The sequence below is a fragment of the Argiope bruennichi genome, chromosome 7, assembly GCF_947563725.1.
Source record: "Argiope bruennichi chromosome 7, qqArgBrue1.1, whole genome shotgun sequence".
In the NCBI taxonomy this organism is placed as follows: domain Eukaryota; kingdom Metazoa; phylum Arthropoda; class Arachnida; order Araneae; family Araneidae; genus Argiope; species Argiope bruennichi.
This window is the reverse complement of record NC_079157.1, coordinates 127,402,221-127,424,140: the sequence shown is the minus strand read 5'-3', so window position 1 is coordinate 127,424,140 and position 21,920 is coordinate 127,402,221. Positions and strand designations below refer to the sequence as shown.

The 21,920-nt window shown below is 32.5% G+C and overlaps 1 protein-coding gene across 3 annotated transcripts in view; it reads right to left on the bottom strand.

Moving 5' to 3' along the window:
• LOC129974886 (serine/threonine-protein kinase unc-51-like) overlaps positions 1 to 21,920 on the bottom strand; it is a 103,004-nt gene that overhangs the window by 51,966 nt on the left and 29,118 nt on the right. For 2 of the 3 annotated variants that reach the window (XM_056087660.1, XM_056087663.1), the window contains exons 2-3: positions 16,709 to 16,801; positions 5,910 to 5,960 (exon numbers count right to left, since the gene is read on the bottom strand). In XM_056087660.1, coding sequence (XP_055943635.1) covers positions 5,910 to 5,960; positions 16,709 to 16,801 — 144 coding nt within the window. Of the gene's footprint in view, positions 1 to 5,909; positions 5,961 to 16,708; positions 16,802 to 17,723; positions 17,834 to 21,920 lie in introns of those variants that run through there. The other variant, XM_056087662.1, reaches the window with a different exon arrangement.

Here is a 21,920-nt window from a genome sequence, read left to right as displayed (position 1 = left end):
AATAAAATTCCAGATGAATGAAGTTCATGTAAAAAAATGTATTTAAATAACAAAATTTACGTCTACAGCATGAAATATATAAAATTATTCAACAAGTAATAAATATTACAAGATATATTTTCAACCCTAAGCAGCAACCTATACAACGCAGCAGCGAGGGGATTGATATTCGTTTAGTAAATAGATGGATCACAATAAAAATTAGTTTCATTATAAACATTTTGTATTTATTGAAAAATATGAAATCTTTCCGATAATATTTAATCATTTCTAAACAAATAATCTATAACCCAAGAAATAAATACTTTGTGCCGGCTCCTGATAGCCAAGGATATTTTTTCGTTTTTGTCAAGGGGAAAAAAAAAAAGAAAAGAAAAGAATTTGGTTCATTTTAAAAAGTGAGATAAAATCAAAACAAATACGTTCACAGTTCCGCTTTCAAGTTAAAAATTATAATAAAATTTAAATAATTAAAGCACATGCAGCTTCTGGAATTTTTTAAAGCTGATCATTTCTACATAATGTTACCATTAAATATTTCTGTTCCATTATTTTTTTCAATTGTCTGTAATTTATTAAACTTTAGTCCAAGTTTATTTAAATAATTTTTTTAAAATGAAGTTTTATTTAATTATTTATTTTTCCAAAACTGTCAATACAGATCATGATAAAACACAATCGGAGTTCACGTATGAAAATCCCTCATTTCTAAGCAATGGCAGCTACCGAACATTTTTAGTACAAAAGTTATTCATTCCAATGAGATACTAACTCCTCCCATTTATTTATTTTTCTATCTTCAATTATAAGGAAGTTACAAGGAAAAGAAAATGTTAACTTTCCACCTGTTTTAAAATGGCTCATTTGCAAAATTACATTTCTATGCAATAGATGGAAATTTGATATTTTACTTTGATGTAGATCCATTGCAATTTCGGAAACTAATCATTGGAGAGATATTTGTCAACTTGTTTTAAGCACCCTATTGTGCTTGTATATCAGAAAGTTCAAAGCAGAACGCTCTCGCTAATTTATTATATAATTATAATAATCGAACTATATTTAAAGATTTCAAACAGATTTTGATTTAGTTTACCCCTTGTCCCAAAAAAGGGAATACATTTCTTTGAGCTTGCAGATGATAACCTCGAATGCATATTGCCAAATGAATGGATATTCTGTTACTAAATGAGGTGAATCTAAATGGCACAGGGAAATCGGTTCCTGGCAAAAAAATCGGTTCAAAATGACAATCTCCTCTTCTCTTACGTAAGAAAAAATCCACATACATCGCACCGATTTTATTTATTTAAAAAGGTAAAAACAAAACACACGAAAAGAAAATACTGGAAGAATCAAATCAAAAATCATCCGTTACGATTTCAGATTCTATCAACAGAACAGCTGACAAAAACATTTCAAAACATTACGTCATTGGCATCAGGCCTTGACATTTAGCGCAGAATCGCTGGATAGTTTAAGATATTTTTTTTTTTGATTGAAAAAGGGTTTTTAAATATGTAATTTAAAAAAAAAATACGATACAATAAACAATGGCTGAAATATAAGGACAGGAAAGACTTTTGTTAACCTAACCTATTTCAGGGTGAAGAAATGGTAATTATTTTTAGTTTTCCCCCCAGCATGACAGCTTTCATTCAAATCGACAAGGAAATATTCTAAGAAATGCAAAGCTGGATAAAGTTCCAAAAAGACTTTTAAGCAGTTCAATTTTAGAAGTCTCCCCCCCCCCCCATTTTTCCAAATATCATTTTAGCTTAATACGTTTATATAAGCAATTTTTACGTAAAAAATATTGTGACAAATCGAAATATAAAAACTGTTTCATTTCGCGTCACCTTCAGTAGTTCGTTTCAATACAATTTTTACATATCATGCAAAACTTCGCCTAATATCAATCAGCATCCACAATCTGAAATTACCTTTAAAAAAAATCCCAAAAGAAAATAGAAAATGATTTGATTCATGAAATTTGGCGTCGTTATGCGCGTTTTTCCTTCTTGGTACAGCAGTCTTAATTTATGGAAAATGAAAGCAGTTAAACTATTACAACAGGAAATTAATTTTTTCATTACGTTTCACCATGCAACCTTTCACAAACCGCAGAAGTACCTGGAGAAGACAAGGTGGGGGAGAGCTCTATTCTTGTCGATGACATCACCTTCGACGTAGGTATGATGTTCTGTCAGTGTGAACAGGTGGTGCCAAATAAAAGGCTTGTAAATCAGACTTAGTAACGGCTGAAAGCAAGGAAACATGCGCGATTCGAGACCAGCTGTGTGCTCAGACAAAAGAGCCACTCTAAAGGAGTGGCGACAGCTAAAGTTTCGGACCAACTATCAACTTGGGGGAGGGGGAGAAAATCGAACATTGGTTACCTTCTACTCCACAAAGTCTAAAAAAAATTTTTTAATTGACTTTTTTTTTAAGCATTATCATCACATTAGAAAACTGAAGACTAACGGAGACGCACTATTCGTTTTCGGTAACTATAACTATTCCTCCAGTGTTAACTTAAAACGCAATGAAATGTTGACATTTTTGTAAAACTGTATTTAAAGTTTGCGAATGACACATATCTTCCTCCTTTTTTTTCGTTTCAGTCATTCTGGTGATTACAAACGATAATTTCGAAAACTATTCTCTTAATTTGTAAAATTTTAAATACAATTTAACTAAAGATAAGATTTATATTTAATTATAAATATGATCATAGACACATAAATAAACGCATTTAATATTTTCAAGAAAGGAGGAGTCCAACGTAGTAAATAAAAAAATGTAATAACTTAATAAATTAAAAAAATTATTTTTATGAAATTCATTAAAAATCTTTTTAAAAACAACTTTTATTCGTTATAATAAAAAATAGATTTTTAAAGCATTGCGTACTTTTAATTCATTCATTATTCAATCAGGAAATTTTAATTTTAAATTTCCTTTTATAATAAATCAAAATTTTTTAATCCCCCACCCCTCCTCAAACTCCTCCTAGTTGTCGTATCTCGTATGGAATCAGAAATGAAATGCACTAAACGGTAAACTGAAAATGTTTAAATGATGTAATAACATCAAGATACACAAGAGTACAAAGTTTCAAACGAAAATTCATCGTTGTAAATATGAAACAGTATCTATTTCAGAGTGATTAAAAATATAAATAATTTCGTTAAGTGCAATAAAATAATTTAAAGGGATTCGTAAGCGAAGTTAAAAGAAGCAAAATTTAAACCCGTAAAAATGTACAAAATTTTTTATTCACAGAAAGTAGATTTTATCCAATAATGAAACTTGTGAATTTCGATGCATTTCCCACCCTCCCGGGTACAGAAAATTTAAATTCTTTCTCTATGCACTTCACAAGTAAAAATAATTTTTATACAAAATTTAAAATCTCGAAGCTTTTAAATGAGTGACCTTATATGATATATTATTATTATTAATATATATAAAATCAACCAAGAATTAGGGCTATTAATGCATATTAAGAAGAGGATAAATAATGCAACAACATTTAAATCTAAAGACGATTGAAAAAATAAGTTCTAACCGAGAATATTAAAATTAACACGCAAATATCTAACAGAAGTTAATTTTTTATGTAATTCAAATTTTTAGATAAAAATCCAAACACACACTAATGTATTTCATATCGCATATCAGATAATTTCAGAGCATCTGACACTCGATATATGAAATTCTTAATCTTTTTAAAATTTCATTGAAATGTGTGAAACAGTTCTTGGACATACAAATTCCATGAGCTCTTTTCCCGTTCCGATCTTTAACATTTTTCAATGCGGACGATGAAATAATATTAGATTCTCTCAAGAATCTCAGAAATGTTAAATTCCCAAAATGAAAAGGAAGTAATATAATAAAACTAGATTGCATTTGAAGTTAAATAACACAAGCAATAATTAGAATCAATCAATGATGTTCTGAACTAAACCCTTTAAATGGAAATTCAAGCGATTTGAAGTACTGAAATTATTTTAATTTAACGATGAATAAAAGCAGTCAGAGGCTGTTTTCTAAAACAAAGGGTAAGTAAAGGAATTGAAATTCTAAGTAGAATACAGTGATGGAACACTCTAGGGGGCTATTCTTTCTCATGACCGATTTCTATTCGATTGTTCTTTACTTTCTAGTTTGAAGCGAAATGGGATATCGCACCCTCTCAGTGAGTAAAGAACTTTAAAGAATGGACAAACCAAATCGTTTTTCGAGAAAAATAAGAGGCAGTTTTAAGGCTCACCACACACCGTCCGAAAACAGTCAATAAAAATCGTACTAACTAAAAAATTTTAAAATCTATGTCTTCTGCTTCTTAATCTGCTTCAAGACAAATCTGAAAAATTACCTGTTTATCTCTTATCAAAATTCAAATTTATTCAAATTCGCTGCAGTTCGCATTACAAATCATCATTTCCGAAAAAAATCTCGCATGTTATTTTCAGACCCAATTAGATTTTCGAATTAAAAAAAAAAAAAAAAAAAAAAACATTCAAGTTTCCGTTCGAACGGTCAAGAACAAACGTCTCATCGGCAGAATTTCCTTCTCTTCTCCGGCTACGAACATAAAACGGAATTGCTGTCATCAGAGCACACTCGAGATGTTCGGAACATTTAAGAAGGGAAAAAAATTCCGCAAAAAAGTGGAGTTTACAAGCTTATTTCCGTAGCCAAAGATAAAAATAAATAAATAAAATAAAATAAAATAAAAATCTTTTGCTATCTCTCCACTCTTTCCATGGGTATCGGGGAGGGGAGAGGGAGAACGGAGCAGTCGATAAAAAGAGCACTTTTCATCCCAAAATAACTTTCGCGAAGAGGTGCAATGACAGATAATGAGAGCCTCCTCATCCCCTCTCCAGAGGGTCATTCCCACGTGCCACAATGGAGTCGTCCTCTTTGTTTATTTCGTCGGACTCGTTCCTCCTTGAGAAGCAGTGGATTTTTCAAACTATTTTAATACAAAACCAATGACAGGAATTTTTTTTCCCTCTTAACCATAGTTGTGAGAACGCTCAGCCATTGACGTCGACTTTCTCAAGTACTCACAAAATACGATGCGTTTAGCCATGGGTTTCAATATTACACACATACCTACAATTCGGGGACATAACATATTTCATTTAATTATGCAAACTGCGTTTTTGAGTTCAGCGCTCCCATACACAAAGCAGACCGATGGGCAATCGACTCGTAGATACAGATCGAAATTTCGATTACACAAGCGTATGCATTGCATTTTTCTAGTTTGTGTCTTAAGGTATAGATCGTATTTTAGTTGTATAGAAGATTTCACACTATCCAACTTAATACGTTACGATAGATTTCGTCCCAAATCCGATTGACAATTTTTGAAGTAACAAATTGAACACCAAACTCGGCAATATTAAAAGTTCACATTTAACGAAAGAAAATCTCATTCTGCATTGCAAAAAAAGCTGAAGGAATAATAAGTAACAAAGTGGAGAAATGAAAATTCTAATCAATTCTTTCCATACAGGTTCTGATAGCTTGGATTTTCATAATATTTTAAATATCTGAGCAGAGTCAGCGGTATCTCAAGTTTTGCCATCAGTCTCCTGATATGATTCGATTTGCAATTAAATGACGGAACACGAAATGCGACCTTGTACATGAGATCATGCAATGTTAATTGCCTTTTCGCTTTACGATTCGTTAGGAAAAGCTCTTTTGCAATGGGATCTTTCAATTCTCCAATTTTTAAAGATTATATTTTAAATGGAAAATTTATTTTAATGTTAATAACTACAAAAACAATCATCATTCATTCAAGTCTTCAACATGCAAACCAAAATTAAAAGTTTTTGGTATAAAAAAGCTAAAATAACAAAAAAGTGGAAATTTTAACTTACCACGCATTCTAACAAGGCAACTACATTCTTGTGCTGGAGTTTTGTCAATTCCTGTAAAATAAACAAACCAGAATTTAATCGAAATTCAGTTTTCTATTCTAATTGTTTTAGATAATTTATGTTACAAGATATTTCACTATATGCACAACACATCAATAACTTGCAGCTATAGGCACGACAAATGAACAACGAAAAAAGATCTTCAATTCATAAGTATTATCTTTTAACTAATGTTTAAATTTGCAATATATGAGAATTTCAAAATGAATATAAAGAGAAATTTGTAATGAACAATATCCTGATAATTTACAGAATAACTCCACCACCACCAAAAAAAAAAATCATTTGTTATAAATAAACGACACAATATATATATATTTTTCTAATTTTGAAAAAATAAATCATTTTTAGACATGGAGATTTAGAATATTATCTACAATTTGATAATCTATACCTCCACTAATAATAAGGATGAACATATGTACGTTCATTGGCGCCGTACACGATAGACCAATATATTTTAATTTGGCACAAATACACTGCAGAAAAAAAAATTACGAACCATGGAAAGATTTTCTTTATAAAACAATTCATTAAAAATTAGGTGAAATTTTGGAATTTTTCCATCATAACAATCGAAAATATAACAGCATAAAAATTATTTTTATATTAGCTAGAAATTTAAAAATTATCTTTCCCATGATACCATTATTCCACTTTTTAAGAAATCTATTAAAAAAATGGAAGATTTTTTTTAAATTTTAAAACAGCGTATTTCATTGTTAACATTAAACTAAAACCGCTTACTTTGTTGCTAAAAATTTAACCCTGGATATTGTTATAACCTGGCACTGTTGCTATCTCTACCTATAATAAAGACTGACCGACTGCTAAGAGAAAGATGACCAACTATCGTCACCGGAAACACTGGTCATATACGATTTCAGGTAACTCGTTTAGATGTCATTTTATGTTCATGATTCCGCCAAAATATCCGACTTTAAAATAATATTTTAATTATCTTAATTAAATTCTATTTGTTGCGCACATGAACCTTTCTAATTGAGACTGTCTCATAACACCACAGCACTATTATAATTGAACATATCTGGTTCATTCATCTTCTAAATTCGTGATATTTTAATTTCACTTTTTTTTTTTTTTTTTTTTGTAAAATACATAGATATCAAGCAGAATTTTTCCTCTTTAGATGACAGCAATGGTCGAAAATGGTGCGATTTATTATTTCATCTACCTACACTAATTATACAGATGAATGTTTGTGTGTTGCCCTCTGCAGGCCAGACCCTTTGATCTGGCCTGTAGATCTACAACTATAAATACCAAATTTAGCACATGTATACTTTGGAGGGATGAGAGAGTGCAATCTCGAAACGATTTTGGGGGAATTTTAATGAATTAAAAATTAAGTTGAATTATGACGCTTTTCTGCGATAATTTCCAAAAAACATTATCTTTCCAAAATTAAACATTAAAAACAAAAATATTTTTTTGACTAACTTCCAAAAATAAATGACAGGCACTGTTGCTCTAAAGTACAGTTTTTCTTCCATAGATGAAAGCTAAAGAAGGATTTTATTTAATATCTGTATAATTTATGAATAATTTTTAAAAAATGAAGTTACAATACCGCTAAATTTAGAAGATATTAAGTTGTTCGAAAGTAATTTCGATTCCCCCCCCCCAACAGAGGACTTCATTTGCTGGATGTGAATTTTTTTCATAGCCAACTTCACAATGACGCCGCATAATCATTATATATTTTGAGAGCTGATATCGCAATGCTTGCTTGTGAAAAAGTTAGATTGATTCTACGCAGTAGTTTTTGGTTGGTGCCTTTTGAAATATGGAAAATGAAAAGCAGTCGTAAGTTTTGCCAATTACTTTAAATGCATTATTTCAGATTTGGAACTGAAATGTCGCAGCTGATCTGCTGTTTCGGAAATCAATGGTCACTTTACACAGCTGAAGGGGTCTTATTCCCCCCCCCCCTTCCTAGTTTGATCTGTAAGTTGCATAAGCATAACGGTAAGTAAACTATATTTTATTACATAAAATAGTTTCGCACTCCGGGTGTATTGAAATTCGAAAAGGAATGGAACGTAGAATATGCAATAAAGACGATCGAAACGATTCAGACACAGGACTTTAGCAAAGGGGAATTCTTTTGTCGAACCCTCACCGAAAGTGAAGCGGAAGGTTTTTCTTCACTGTGTACTTTTCTTTGATAGATGATTTGCGTCGCCAGGTTCAATCAGCGTTAATGGTCTCCCTTAAACTTTCTCACACACTCTCTAATAAAGGTGTTATCTAAGAAAAAAAAAATTTACATGGTACTTGGGCACAATAGACACGGAATATTAACTTTTGGCGTAAATTTAGCATTTTTACTGAATCTATCACGTAACCCTTCTAATGCCCCCCTCCCCCAATTAATCCTTGGCATGCGGTTAAAATGATCAAATATCGAATCTGTATTTCACGCATTCTTTATCAACCTAATGAAAAAAAAATTTGTTATAGAAAAAAAATGTTGTCTGTGACAATAAACTACCATTCATTCCGTTTGTTAGTCATCCATTGAACAGACTAACATTTTTTTTTATGTCCTTTCTCATTACGAAGAAATGTATTAGGCATATACAGAGTAAAGAGTCGGAGCTCTCCTTCAAAAACTAAAAAAAATCGGGCAAAGAGGGTAAATTGAAAAAGTGCTATTATTACGTCATGGTTGCATTGTCAATATTCAAAGTATTTGTGGTTGGTGCGACCCTCAAAAAGCAAATTCTTTCGACAAGTCGCTCAATAACACATAGCAGATACCCTACAACACATAGCAGATACAAAAGGGCCTATTGGGGCGAATCAACAATTACCGTGTAAGTGTCTACATAGAAAAACGCAAATAAAAATAGTTTAATGCTAATAATAATATTTTGAAAAAGAAATAAACAGGAAAATGATTAAAAAACAACATATTATAAATATTTTTTTAAAAAAAAGGGGGGTTGGTAATAAATTTTAATGAAATTTGAGCGAAACGGTTTACATTCTATACCAAATGATGGTGCCGCAATCGTAATTTTCTTTGCAAAAAAGTTAGGGGGTATAATGTTCTACGAAATGACTCAAAATTTAAGGAAAATGTTCAAATGCAAGTAAATTACGGTGGATATAGGGAGAGAAATGTATGTAAATATGTTTTTTTTCCCATTAACTCACAAATGATTTTATATATATAAAAATGCCTATAAATGAAAAAGTATTTCACCAACTATAAAATTTTTGTCTCATTTCATTGCTTTTATAATACGAAACCTATACTGTAACTTTAAAGTAATTATCCGCAATGGGATTAAGTTATCGCGTTAACGGTTAAAATAAAAATAGAAAATAAAAAAATAAAAAACCTTGTTCCTATGATCACAAGCATTTTCCGCAAAGAAGACAGCAGGAAACCAATAGAAAAGATTGCTAAACTCAAACGGTAACAGGTGGCAAAATAAATCCGTCAAAAAGAATGTTCCGCACCGCGTATGCGTTCTTTTAGGACTTACCTAGAAAACTATTTCAGATCACAAGAAAAAACAAAGCCCTGGTGACATGTTCTATTCGTGACAATAATAAAAATTATATACAAATAAACAAAAGAATATAAAAATCCTCAAACCTCTTTAGTGGATTAATCACTCGCGTTAAATTGAAATCAACGTCGCATATTTTGCAATGACGAGAAAAAGGCATCTGGTGTTGAAAAATTAAAAACAATGATAAAATGAACGGCAGTGCTCTTCTCTTGACCTTCTAATATAATAATACAAAATGGTGCATTCCCACTCAGCAGTGCAATCAAAACAGTCAAACAATTTTAAAGGTCTTGTTTTGGAACCACTAAATCCAACAGACTTTTGCTAGATTTAAAATTTTTGTCACGTGATAATGCATAAAAATTTCATTTACTTAATAATTACAGTTTTGGAACGACTATGTTCATATACATACAAAACGACAGGCGGTCCACTTATTAAAGGATTGGATTCGATATCGTATGTACATTTCCGATCTTGATGATACGATCATATGGCGAATTTCATCCATCTAGCCCTTTGCATTTTCTGAATTATCATATCTACAAATACATAGATAATCATTCGGCATCCAACTCTGTTTCTTGCAATGTTGAAATCATAAAACTGCCTCATATAAGAAATTTTTAGGAAGATTTCGTAAGGGTTTGTCTGCTAAAAGCAATAGTTACATCAAGCCCCGAGCAAAGGGGTAGCTTAGAACTGTTTCACGAAAATTCATGAATACAGAAACTCAACTTCATTATTATGAACACCAATTCTCGTAAAAATAAACACATTTTTAATATTCTAACGAAACAAAGCAAAAAAAAAATTAATCTGCATTTAATGAGCTAATGTGGAACTTTATTCCCAAAACGGAAAACCTTGAAATGCGAGTTTCATTTTCGAAATCCCTCTTTTGTAAAATGATATAGCCGTTACAGAAGACGGAATTCTATAATCTTTTGGAAATCGCGCGCACCCCTGACCTACATTCTAAAGACTGCTGGAAGGACATGAAAGAAAAAATGCCACACGTCCACAAAAATCCAGAAACAAGTCAGTTGCTACAGGCCGTCACAGGTGCTGCTGCATCTGAACAGAGCCAGAAATTCAATGCCAACCACACGTGTAGCAGTGGTGTGCAAAATAGAGGGAAAGAAAACGAAATATGTAATGGGTCAAAGCTAATTATTTTCCAAATTTAGCCCATCGCGTCTCGATTCATTCAGATAAATCATGTCCATGCCATTTCAAAATAATCACGCACTCAGCGGAAGTTTTCTTACATTGACTTTCTTGTAGAGCTTCATACCATGATTACAGTTATCTTCGCTACATAGCGAAGGAAACGCATACAGAGAGCGCGCGACATTTTATTTATTTATTTTAACTCATGTTCACATGTACCAGAATGGAAAAATATCCTTTTTGCAGATTTTTGTCAATATTTGATAGAAATCGGCAGTTTTTGTGAAAATACCACATACCACATTTCATTCTCTTAGATCCATGCGTCATTTAAGTTATCCTATTCAGTGACAAATCGGCACTATTCAACAATTTTGTTTTTCGAATTCAGGAAAACAAACAAAATTCCTCACGTTTTTTTTTTTTTTTAACTAATGAAATACTTTTATTTTTTGGTCAGTTTCACGTACATATAAATAAAAGCAAGATTAAAACTAAATGTAAACCATTACGGATTACAATTCAAACGAGAGACTTGCCCAGTCAAACATACAGGGGCTATTCATACCATGCTGTGTCCATGACGCTCACTTTTTGATCGATGGATGGGTGCACTGCGTTTCTTTTTACTCGTTGAATACAAACTAAAAATGTGCAAGAATTAGAATGGGTATGAGGAGAAAATATATCGAGGCTGATTCTCATTCTAAAAACAGTTTCATGAATACTCTGTTCAAAATAAGTAGATGACATCATTATTATTTGATAATATTTCGTTGCTTGTTTCCTATTTCTGAGAAATAATTTCTTAAACGTTGCAACAAAATCAAAAAATATTTTTATAAGAAGCAACGCTTTTTATATATAATATATATTACGATATTTCATAATATTTGCCACTACCCTATTTTTGTTATTTCATTTTTATCTTTCTTACGTTTCTATGAAGGTTACTGCGGTTTAAATATGCGCTTTCCATTTAAGTAACATAAACAAGATTTAAAAAAGAAAGAAAGAAAGAAAGAACAGAACAAACTTCATAACAAAAAAACGCTCCAAAAAGTAATTTTCGAAAAAAAATGACGCAACAGAAGATAAGAAGATTTCCTTGAAGTATGTTTGGGAAAAGATCGTTCTCCTTCACACGTGCCGTTTATTTACAATGACCACGTGATAAACAAGTAACAAGAAGGGGGGGGGGAATTCCCATTTTATTAACCCTTTAGATATACATTCTTTTTTTTTTTTTTTTTTGAATTTGGATCACTATTTTTGGGGCATTTAAAAAGCAGTAGATTTTATGCAAAATTTCATTTATTTTCATATTATTCATGACATTGAGATAACTTGGAGTATTTAGTATTACAAAAAAATTGAAACATAAATTCAAAAAATGCATTACGTTCTGATATGCCAAATGTACCTAAAGGGTTAAGTTAACATACAAGAGCAGTTTTCGATGACAGACATGACACAGGCTTAGAACAAAACCAGCGGGAGTGATCTCAACAAACTTTCTCGCACACTCTACACACTGTAATAAAGGTTTATCCCAGAGAACGCCTTGCATGGTACTGACTTAAAACCATTACGAAAGATCCATCTTTGGCGTGAATGAAGCCTTTTGACCGAATCTATAGAGAGATCCTAGCCATTTTTTTTATGGCGATTCCTGAAAGCAGTTAATAATAGACAAAAATCGAATTTGTATTTAAGACACATTTTCCACAATCGATTGAAACAAAAATTTGATACGAAAGCGACAATTGCAGTCACAAAATTTCATACCAAATTCGATATATTTAAGTCATTGCGCTTTTGAGTTATCTCGTTCGCATGCTTCTGAAAGTACAGACGAACACTTTGTTGGATTTGGCTATAGATTTCATGAATGTCTACACTAGTGATGTTAAATCCGTGCACCAAATTTTATCCATCCAACTGTCTTCGCTTTTCAGTTATCATTTTCATTCGAACACTCGGACCATCAGACTTCCACTCAATGGATTTTGCTTAAATGGATTAAAATTTACAAATCTGGTGCAAAGATCATATATCAAATTTCATCCTTTTAGCTCAAAACGTTTCTTAGTTATTTTTGACAGGGACACGCGGACAGACAGTCATTTGTTTTTCGAACACAGAGAGGTCTATAAAGTGGAGATTCGCCAAAATCTCGACATTTCAAATATGATAAAATTCGATTCTGAAAATGCTGGAATCTGCATTTCTCCAGAAATGTGCCATGGCTGCGATGATGACCAGGGCCAGAAATTTCTGTAAAAGAACCTCAATCTTTGAGAACCCTAAAATAATTTTTCAAAATAAATATACTAAGCTTATTAGATGAAAATTATATTTACTTAAGTATGTGTATTTCTATACTCAAATTATCTTTAAAAAATTGTAATTTTAATTTTAATATGCTTCATATCGCCAGAGCTTTTAAGCTTCTTCATATGTTTGACAACTAGGGAAAAAAAAAATTAAAAAAAAACATCAGTTTCCCGCCTCCAGTTATGTCTACATTTACCCAAGCAACTACCCAAAATACTTTGGTGGATGAGAGTAACTCTGATATGGTTTGAAATACCTATTGTGCTTTGCGCCATAATTGAGATGATTTAAAAATTTAAAATTTTTAAGGTTATCGAATGTGGGGGCTCAGATTGTGCAGAGCTTGTCTTCAAGTACTTCACTCCCCCCCCCAACCAAATGACTCCCAAAAATGTTCCCACATTCGCGATACAGTAATAATTAAACAGGGGTTGTTCTGAAGATGTAAAGGAAATGGATCATCAGGATCGACAATATTGACCATCTGTGAGAACCGTAAGTGGCATTACGACTAAGTTTTATTCCAACCTTAAAAAAAGAGGTAATTGCATCTGATATTTGATAAAACTGCCAACGCCACCTGCCAAAAGTTTTTATAGTGGACCTTCATTACCGCACTAAAATGTGTGTTATAGGCCTACTAGAAAACTTTTGAGAGTATTGCTATATCAACACGTGCTCAAAGAAGTTGCAATTTGAAGCAATACACGATTCGCATGTTGGCGCTGACACAATTGTGTTATCAAATTATTGTGAATGTATTTTTGATTAATTATTAATAATTCACCTATGTTAAATCTTGCCTTCCGAAAACTCAGTTCACTTAAATATTCGTGAAAACATTTTGTTTTGCACTCGTGGGAATATGCTGATCGTTATTTATATAAGGTCGACTGAAGTTCTAGCAACGGCAGCGCTCAACGAAATCTGGCAGCAAAAAATATGTAACACTTCAAAAGCATACTATTATTATTATAAAACTATGCAGCTTAAATCGGTCGATTAATCAAAAAAATTTTTAATTAACCACCAAAAAATTTAAACATTATACATTTAAAATATTTTGGTTCAGGCTCCAGGAGTCGGTCTCAAGACTAACGTCACTGGCGGGTGCCTCTACAGAAATATACACCTGCCACAAAATAAAATGGTGATAAACCGAGGAATAGTTTGATCAGTTAAATAAAACAAAAATAAACAACCTACATCTGCTCGAACTGGAACACAAAACATTTAAACATTGCTATGGTGTCTAAGGTTACTTGTTTCCGATCAGTCACAGAAGACTCCCCCTCCCTCCCTCCCTGTGCAATTCGCAACAAGTAGGGATTTTACTGTTGATGAAATAACTTCGAAAACCAGGAAATGGATCATTCAACTGTAGCAGACACATAACTTATTACACACGCCAAGGTCGTAAGCCTGTAACCACATTATAATAACGGAGAAGAAACTCCCTACAATAATCAACAGTTCAAAAACACAAAGTCGTTAACCGTTTCAATTTACAGCCATTTTGTTCATACTCTAAGGACAGATGGGTAGAACTTGATTTTGAAATATCTCGCACAAACGAAACTAATAACATGAACACATTGGAAAGGCAACATGTGTGCATGAAAGTTCAGTCTCGCGTCCAATTTGAGGGCAAATTTAAATACATTTAAAATCATGCTTATCATCACATCCTAATGCATTGCAAAATGTGCAATAATTTAATAGGTAATATAAACTCCGATTTTGTGAAAATTATAATTATGCTTAGGATTTAACAAAGAAAATGAAAATGAATGAACTTTCAAAATTTAGTGGAATGACGTCATCTTGTATCTGCACTCACAGGTTTGATATCTTAAATCACTAAATTCAAATATGTAGTCTTCCAATTGTTTTAAGTATTACCTTCATTTCTAGCTTCAAAGCAGCTTCAAAGTCTTGAAACATATCACGCACTTTAATACAATTGTAATAATTAGAATATAATTTGAAAAAAGTTTTAATGACGGCGACAAAATGACTATTTAATTAAAAAGAAGAAGAAAGAAAAGAGAGAGAGAGAGAGAGATGGGCAAAATATCTTGAGTCCTTCGAAGCAAATTATTGTACCATTTAGAACACACCACATGAAACAAACGATGTTTCACCCTTGGGGAAAAAGAAAAAAAAATACTTAGCTTATCTTTAGATGATCGTCAGGATTTACGAATCCACAGAAAAATTATTTCGCTCTAGCCACTCCACTAGACGAAAACAATGCAACGCCATTTTCGGGGGAGGACTCGTCTGAGAACTGTGATGCAGGTACATTAGTCGATGACAATGGAAGGAAACGGTGTCTTTGAACTGAAGCGTAACCTTTGATGGGGGATAATAACGTGATCAAGTAAATTTGGTGGCTCAAAATCGGACACAGACCGAGCCATTATATCGCTCATGCATTTCTATGAATAGTTGGATATTCTCATCCCCGCTCAGTTTTCTCGTATGAGAAATTGGCGCCTCAGGTATTTCGCAGCACAGTGAAGAAAAGCAAGTGATATGTACTTTCAACTCTTTCTTTTGATCTTGTAGAATATTTGTTCGACATTTACAATCCTGGTGTGAGTGCCACATACCAAATTTCCTCTATCCAGCTTGTTCCGCATTCGAATTTTCGTTTCCCTACTTCGGCATCATTCCAAAAAGGATATTTTCTTTTCGAACATGAGAAAATGGAAAGGTCGTCCTTCTAACTTAATATTTATAAGAATAATGTAACTTGTCTGTTAGTTCCCAGAGATGTTAAAGATTTACAGATTCAAGAATACCAGTTATTTTCGAAAACATCTTTCTAACTATTGCGTCGAGAATATATCAAAATTATTTCATACCTTTACAAGAAACTTCGATAACTATTTAAAATCCACCCCAGGCACGTTCAAATAAAATTAAAAACCCTTTACGACATTACATTTAAAATAACAGAATAATCAAATTATTTGTAAATGGTTCAATGCAAGTTCAGTTATTTTAATTTAGGAATGCTTCGCTGTGTGTTCTTTTGCTGCATGTGATCCCCCAGGCAGCTCGAAACACATTTATTCTCTTACCGGTGAACAGCAGGAGAAAACAAGATTTCTAGATGAAATGCAACACATGTCATGTTTGTATTGGTTATTATATAATATTTTATGTAATAAGTTATTACACTGTTTTAAGTGCGTTCGACACGTCAACCCAAATCTTTATTTTGATGCGGTCGACGTGCAATTTTTTATCTACTTTTTTTCAGAATTTACAGTGGGATCATTTGTATTGTGTTAGACATGTATATGCGTCATTATTTGATTTAAAAGGGGGGGGGGCTTGAAGATTTTTAAAAATAAACACCGCAGTTAATTGGTTAATGATATACAATTACATAAAATGAACCCGCTTCAACTGCGTTCAATTCGCATTCTAACCCTTCACACTGGCAAGAGTAAATAAATGCATAATTATAAAAGATATAATTTTATAATTCGGGAATTATTATTAGTAGTAGAGAAAAACACTATCCAAACTGATTTTTTATTGAAAAAAATCAGCTATTTTTTGCAACAATAAAATGATCAAGAATGCCAATATGCTGCAGCTTCTGGAAAATTAGTCGAGAGGAGACTATCGAGTGCAAAGCGCCAGAGAAACAACAAAATCACTCACCTGTAAAATCTTAATTTCCTTGCCAATCAGCGGCTGTGACTTGCCGAGATTCTTCTTGTTAATGCACTTGATGGCCACCACATCGTCATGATTCTAAGGTGGGGGCAGAAGAAAATTAAGAAAAGAATTAGAAGAAAAATTCCATTTTATATGAAATGACAATTTATAATTCGAACAAGATTGTTGAAAAATGTTATTTTGTAATACGTAAATATACAATGCATGACAAAGGGCAGGAAAACAGTGGTAATGTTAATAAAAATCATTACAGCTGAACATGATAACAGCACATTAAACTATAAAAATACTAAGAAAGCGCAGAATTCTGCAATTATCAAAAATAGACAACTGTTGTTTTTAAAAAAATTTCATCTTCTCATAGTTTGCAAAATATGTAACAAAGCGATGAAATTTCTAGTCTAATAGCGATATTTCCTGTGAATAACCAACACGTACAATTATTATCCTATAACAAGGATATGACAAAAAAAAATTACAACTTTATTAAGATCATATTCATTCTCATAATATAGTGTGGATATGCTGACGAACTCGGAGATAGATTAATATGGTGACACGGTATAGATTACAGTTTCGAATCGACATTCTTCGTTCATTTCTGCCTTTATAATTACAAGATGTCCCACATGAATATTCAAAACTGAAATTCGAATCTTGAATACGAACAGGTGTGTACTTTTCCCTAAAACACTTCGCCAACATTGAAAGCTTCCATATCAAACCTCCCAATTCCAATCTAGCCTAATCATAAAGAGGAAAACATAAATAATTAATAATTCATTTTTAAGATCATGTACTTTTTTTATTTCAAATACATATTAAAATGCTCGAATACCAGCTTTTTCTAGGGAAGTTATACGTCTACTATTGAATCCGGTGTCAAATCCATTTCACAAGTAAAAGTCACTTTGAAGGTGTTCGATCGACATAAATGTAAGAACAACACATTCAAGGAACGCAAATTATTACAAAAAATAAGTTATTTTCTATTTACATTTATAAAAAGCTTCAAGTCATCATTATCAGTGGGCATGCTTCTTAAAACAGGGCTACCAATTATGTCCCTCCGGAAACGAGAACAAAGCAAGTGAATTTTGCTACCGCAGGAGAAGATTTGCCTGCAGAAGAATAGTTTGTTCAAGACCCCGTTTAAATAAATTTTGCAACGTCAGGGTAGACGTTGGTAAATGGAAAAGAGCATGGCCACGATCCAAAAACTTTTATAAATAAAACGCTGCCATGCCGTCTCCCCGATGGAAGATTAAGTAAGTCAAAAGTCAGTGCAGTACAGATATTCTGAGAAGTTCAACGCCTTTGAGACCATTCAGCAGTTCACTTACTCATGTTGCCAACACCACATGCGGAAGTTTATCCGCCAATAACGATAAAAAGAAGCGAGTTTGCCTCACACCTTACATGCCTATTAACAAAGGCTTCGGCTTTATACAAGAAATATGCAAACCTTTTGAGGCTGTACATAGAAAAAATATAAGTATTTCTTGCATAAAACCTTTGGCCTTTGGTGGAAAATTTTTCTACATGCCATGTTAAGCAAGCTCTGTTTTCAAAGGTAGAATCAACACCTCCTAAAGAAGGAACTCCTGCACCAAATCTGCCACTTTTTTTCTTTTATAACTCTTCTGAGTTTTGAAGTAATACACATTCACTTTACTGTATAGCAGCCTAAAATACATAAAACACCCGAAAACTCCACGAACACTCCGAGGAAATGTTTATTCGCTTGTTTGGATCGATTATCACGAAACTAATTTTTTTTATGCTCATCTAAGATGCATAACATGTAAACTTGACATCAAATACGAAACGGAATCTAAATATTAATCATTTAGGAATTTTTTTTAAAAATATGAAACACAGTTTTTTTTTAATATTGATTCTTTATTGTCAACATACTAAAAACTACTGAATATACACTTTCCTTGTTATGTTAATTACTTAAGTGGAATCCTTAAAATCGGAAGAAAGAGCATCCATCCTGAAAAGCGAATAAGCTCCCCACCCTTTCTTAAGATTAATCCTGCTTTATTTATCTGCAATCGTTTGTTAGTCCAACAACTTATTCCCTTCGGTGTTCGCGTGTTTGTCCTCCGAAAACGGATCTTACTAGGCATAAGAAGGAAAAAAATATGTTAAGCTAGTTATGTTACACTAGTTTTGATAAGCAAGTTACATTGCAAGTTTTATTTTCAAATTTTATCCGCTATCTCCCATCTCCTTCAAAACATGTAAAATTCGAGGCACGTTCCTATATGCCCAATTTTTCGAGGTTATCTTTGAAATCAAAGCCTGGGCGGCAAAAACCTTGACCTTGAAGAAAGCGAAACATCTCCACTTATTGATCTACTCTCTAATGCATTCCCACACAGAGACGGCAACTATTGATCCTCCGGAGACAACAGGAACCCAAAGGATCGCTCGCTTTTATTTCTTCCGATTCATGATCGTCAGGGAATATTCCTTCACTACTGTCAGAGGCAGTCCTGTGTAGTTTCGGAAATAACTGGAGGAATCGATCCACTCAAAACAGTCTATTTGTTACATAATACATCCTACAAAGAGTGCAAACGTCAGATGTACCTTCATATCGATTCATCATAATGGAGAGCAGTGCCTCACAGTTCAAAGGAGAAAGGTACTCCAAGAACCATACCTGAAAGATTAGTAATTAATCTTAGATCTTAGACCTCCCTGAGTTAAAAAAAAGTTTTGATATTATGTAGGTGACTAATATAACTCAAAAGCGTTTTGAACTATACGGATGAAATTTGGAATACGGTCTTTAAACCAAATTCTCAGATTTCGATCACATTTTGAGCAGAATCCATTCAAAGGAAGTCTGTCTATCCCACTGTTGGAATATCAGTTTACGCGATAACTGCAAAAAGAAAAGAGCAAAATGGATAAATTCGAACTCGAGACTTTGAACACTTTTTGGAATTATACGTGCCTGTCTGTTACAAAAGCAACTCAAAAACGCTTTCAGCTAGTCAGATGAAATATATGGTATACGGCTTTTAAAACCAAATTTGCAAATTTATATCAGATTTTGAGTGAAGTCGAATACGAAGGATGACAAAAACGGTTTAGGATGTCTCCAAGTTCGAAACTGAATCCCCCCCCCCAATCCGCCGTGTGTCGACAACCAAATATCTTTTCACTGTTATGGCACGGAATGTTTGAAGAAAGGTTGCCTGTCGTCCTCAACAAGACTCAGAGGAATGAAACGCCGAAGGAGTACCGTCTAACTTCTCATCAGGGCATAATCGAAACTAAACTAAACAAAACATTGCAGAAATGCGAAATCTCTGTCATTAGCTACGAAGTAAACAAATTAAGCAGCGAATATTTACAGTTTAAAACTAAATGAGATATATAGAAACGAATTTAAGTCAAGTGATTACGTTAAAAAGTTGCTTTTTAGTGAAAATTGAATATTTTTAATCTCAGAAGCATTCTTTATAAAACTTTTTTAATTCAATTTCTATGTTCTTTCCTTGGGAAATTAAATTATGTATATATAAACATTAATATATGTTTTACATCTTTAAATACAATTTTTTTCACATTTTAAATATTGGTAAAATCTTTTTAAAAAATGTCATAAATTAAAATTGTATGCATATTTTTCATTCAGATTCAGTATAGTAATTTATCAATACGCTCCGTAGTTACTGAACTACAAAATAAGTAATGAGTTAATTTTAAAATATTTTGCAATTTTAATGCTGCATATAAAGTATATTTCTTAAATTACAGCAATTAAGAAAAATAACACTTACTTAGATTCGGAACGAATCGTTTCATGCACTTCTAAAACAGATGAGTTTTGTTTTTTAGCAAAAAAAGAAGAAAAAATTCACTTTCCAAACTATTTTTGGCTTTTAAATAATATTATTTTGGTTCACAGGTGTTCTTTCAATCCATTTTAATCAAAAATAAAATATGATTTAAGACACTTTTTCAAAAAAGCACTACTCGAACGAAGTCACATACTTTAAAACACTATAATTACGTTGAATTCCCTCCTCCCCCCCCCCTCTCTTTTCTTAATAAAAACTTAATATCTTGAAATAACTGGTTGCTTTTATGGTTGACTTTCTACTGACTTTTGCGCAATTTGAACTTTTCAGTATAAAACTAGATCGAAAAAAAAAATTCATCAAAAATTGCATTCAGCATTTTTTTCAACAATAAAAGGAGCCAAATTTCAACATAATACTTGTTTATTTCGAAATAAGAATAATCTAAAAAGAAGTTATAAAGAATAATCTCGACACAAAATTCCATAAAACACCGCCTTTTCTCGTTTTCCTTGGCAGACATTTCCTCGCCTTTCTCGACATACAGAAACACAAAGCTTTAACCTCTGCATCAGCTGGCGCACTCCATCGCCTTAAGGGGCGAACCAACAGTTCAGAAGTCTGAAGCGGAAGAGAGACTCAGATGACACAATAACTAATACTTCCTAGTCCATTTCCATTCAAGTTGAGTGCACACCTGGATGCGTTGAACCTGTCATTAAATACGGATCACTCACAGCTTGGGCAGCGGCGACGAGCGTCATTCCATCAGAGAGTATCAGAGGGAAGCTAATTACATTCCAAAACAAAACACAGAGTGACCCAGTTGCAGAGACAACGCTCCCTTCGAGATCATAATGATAAAGAAACGGGGAAAAAATGATTGGACTAATAAAACAAATTCGCCTGAAAGATGAAAACTGCCTGTAGAGATGAGTATCTCATAAAATGACGTTGGAATTGAAAATAATGTAAGGTATAAACTACGTTTTTTTTAAAGCTCCAAAATATACCACTTAAATGACAAAAGTTCATTTTTTAAAAATTGAAAGGCTAAAAAAAGGTTTAAAGCAAAGGTAAAGAGGTTTATCACTTGATTCTCTTAAACTTTTGGAGACAGCTTAAGAAATATATTACCCAAGCTAAAAAAAATGAGCTATTTCTATCTAATTTTGTATTTTGAGGTTCCACTGGTAAATGGTATGGGGTTTGTCTTATTTTTTTTTATTTTTTTTATTTTTTACCATTGTGAAGCATTAAAATAAATACAGAATTCTAAATGAATAGATTGCTTATTTCCTAGTTCAGAAACTGCGAAACATAATGAGAAATTATATCAAATTTGAACAAAAAGATATACGTTAGATTTT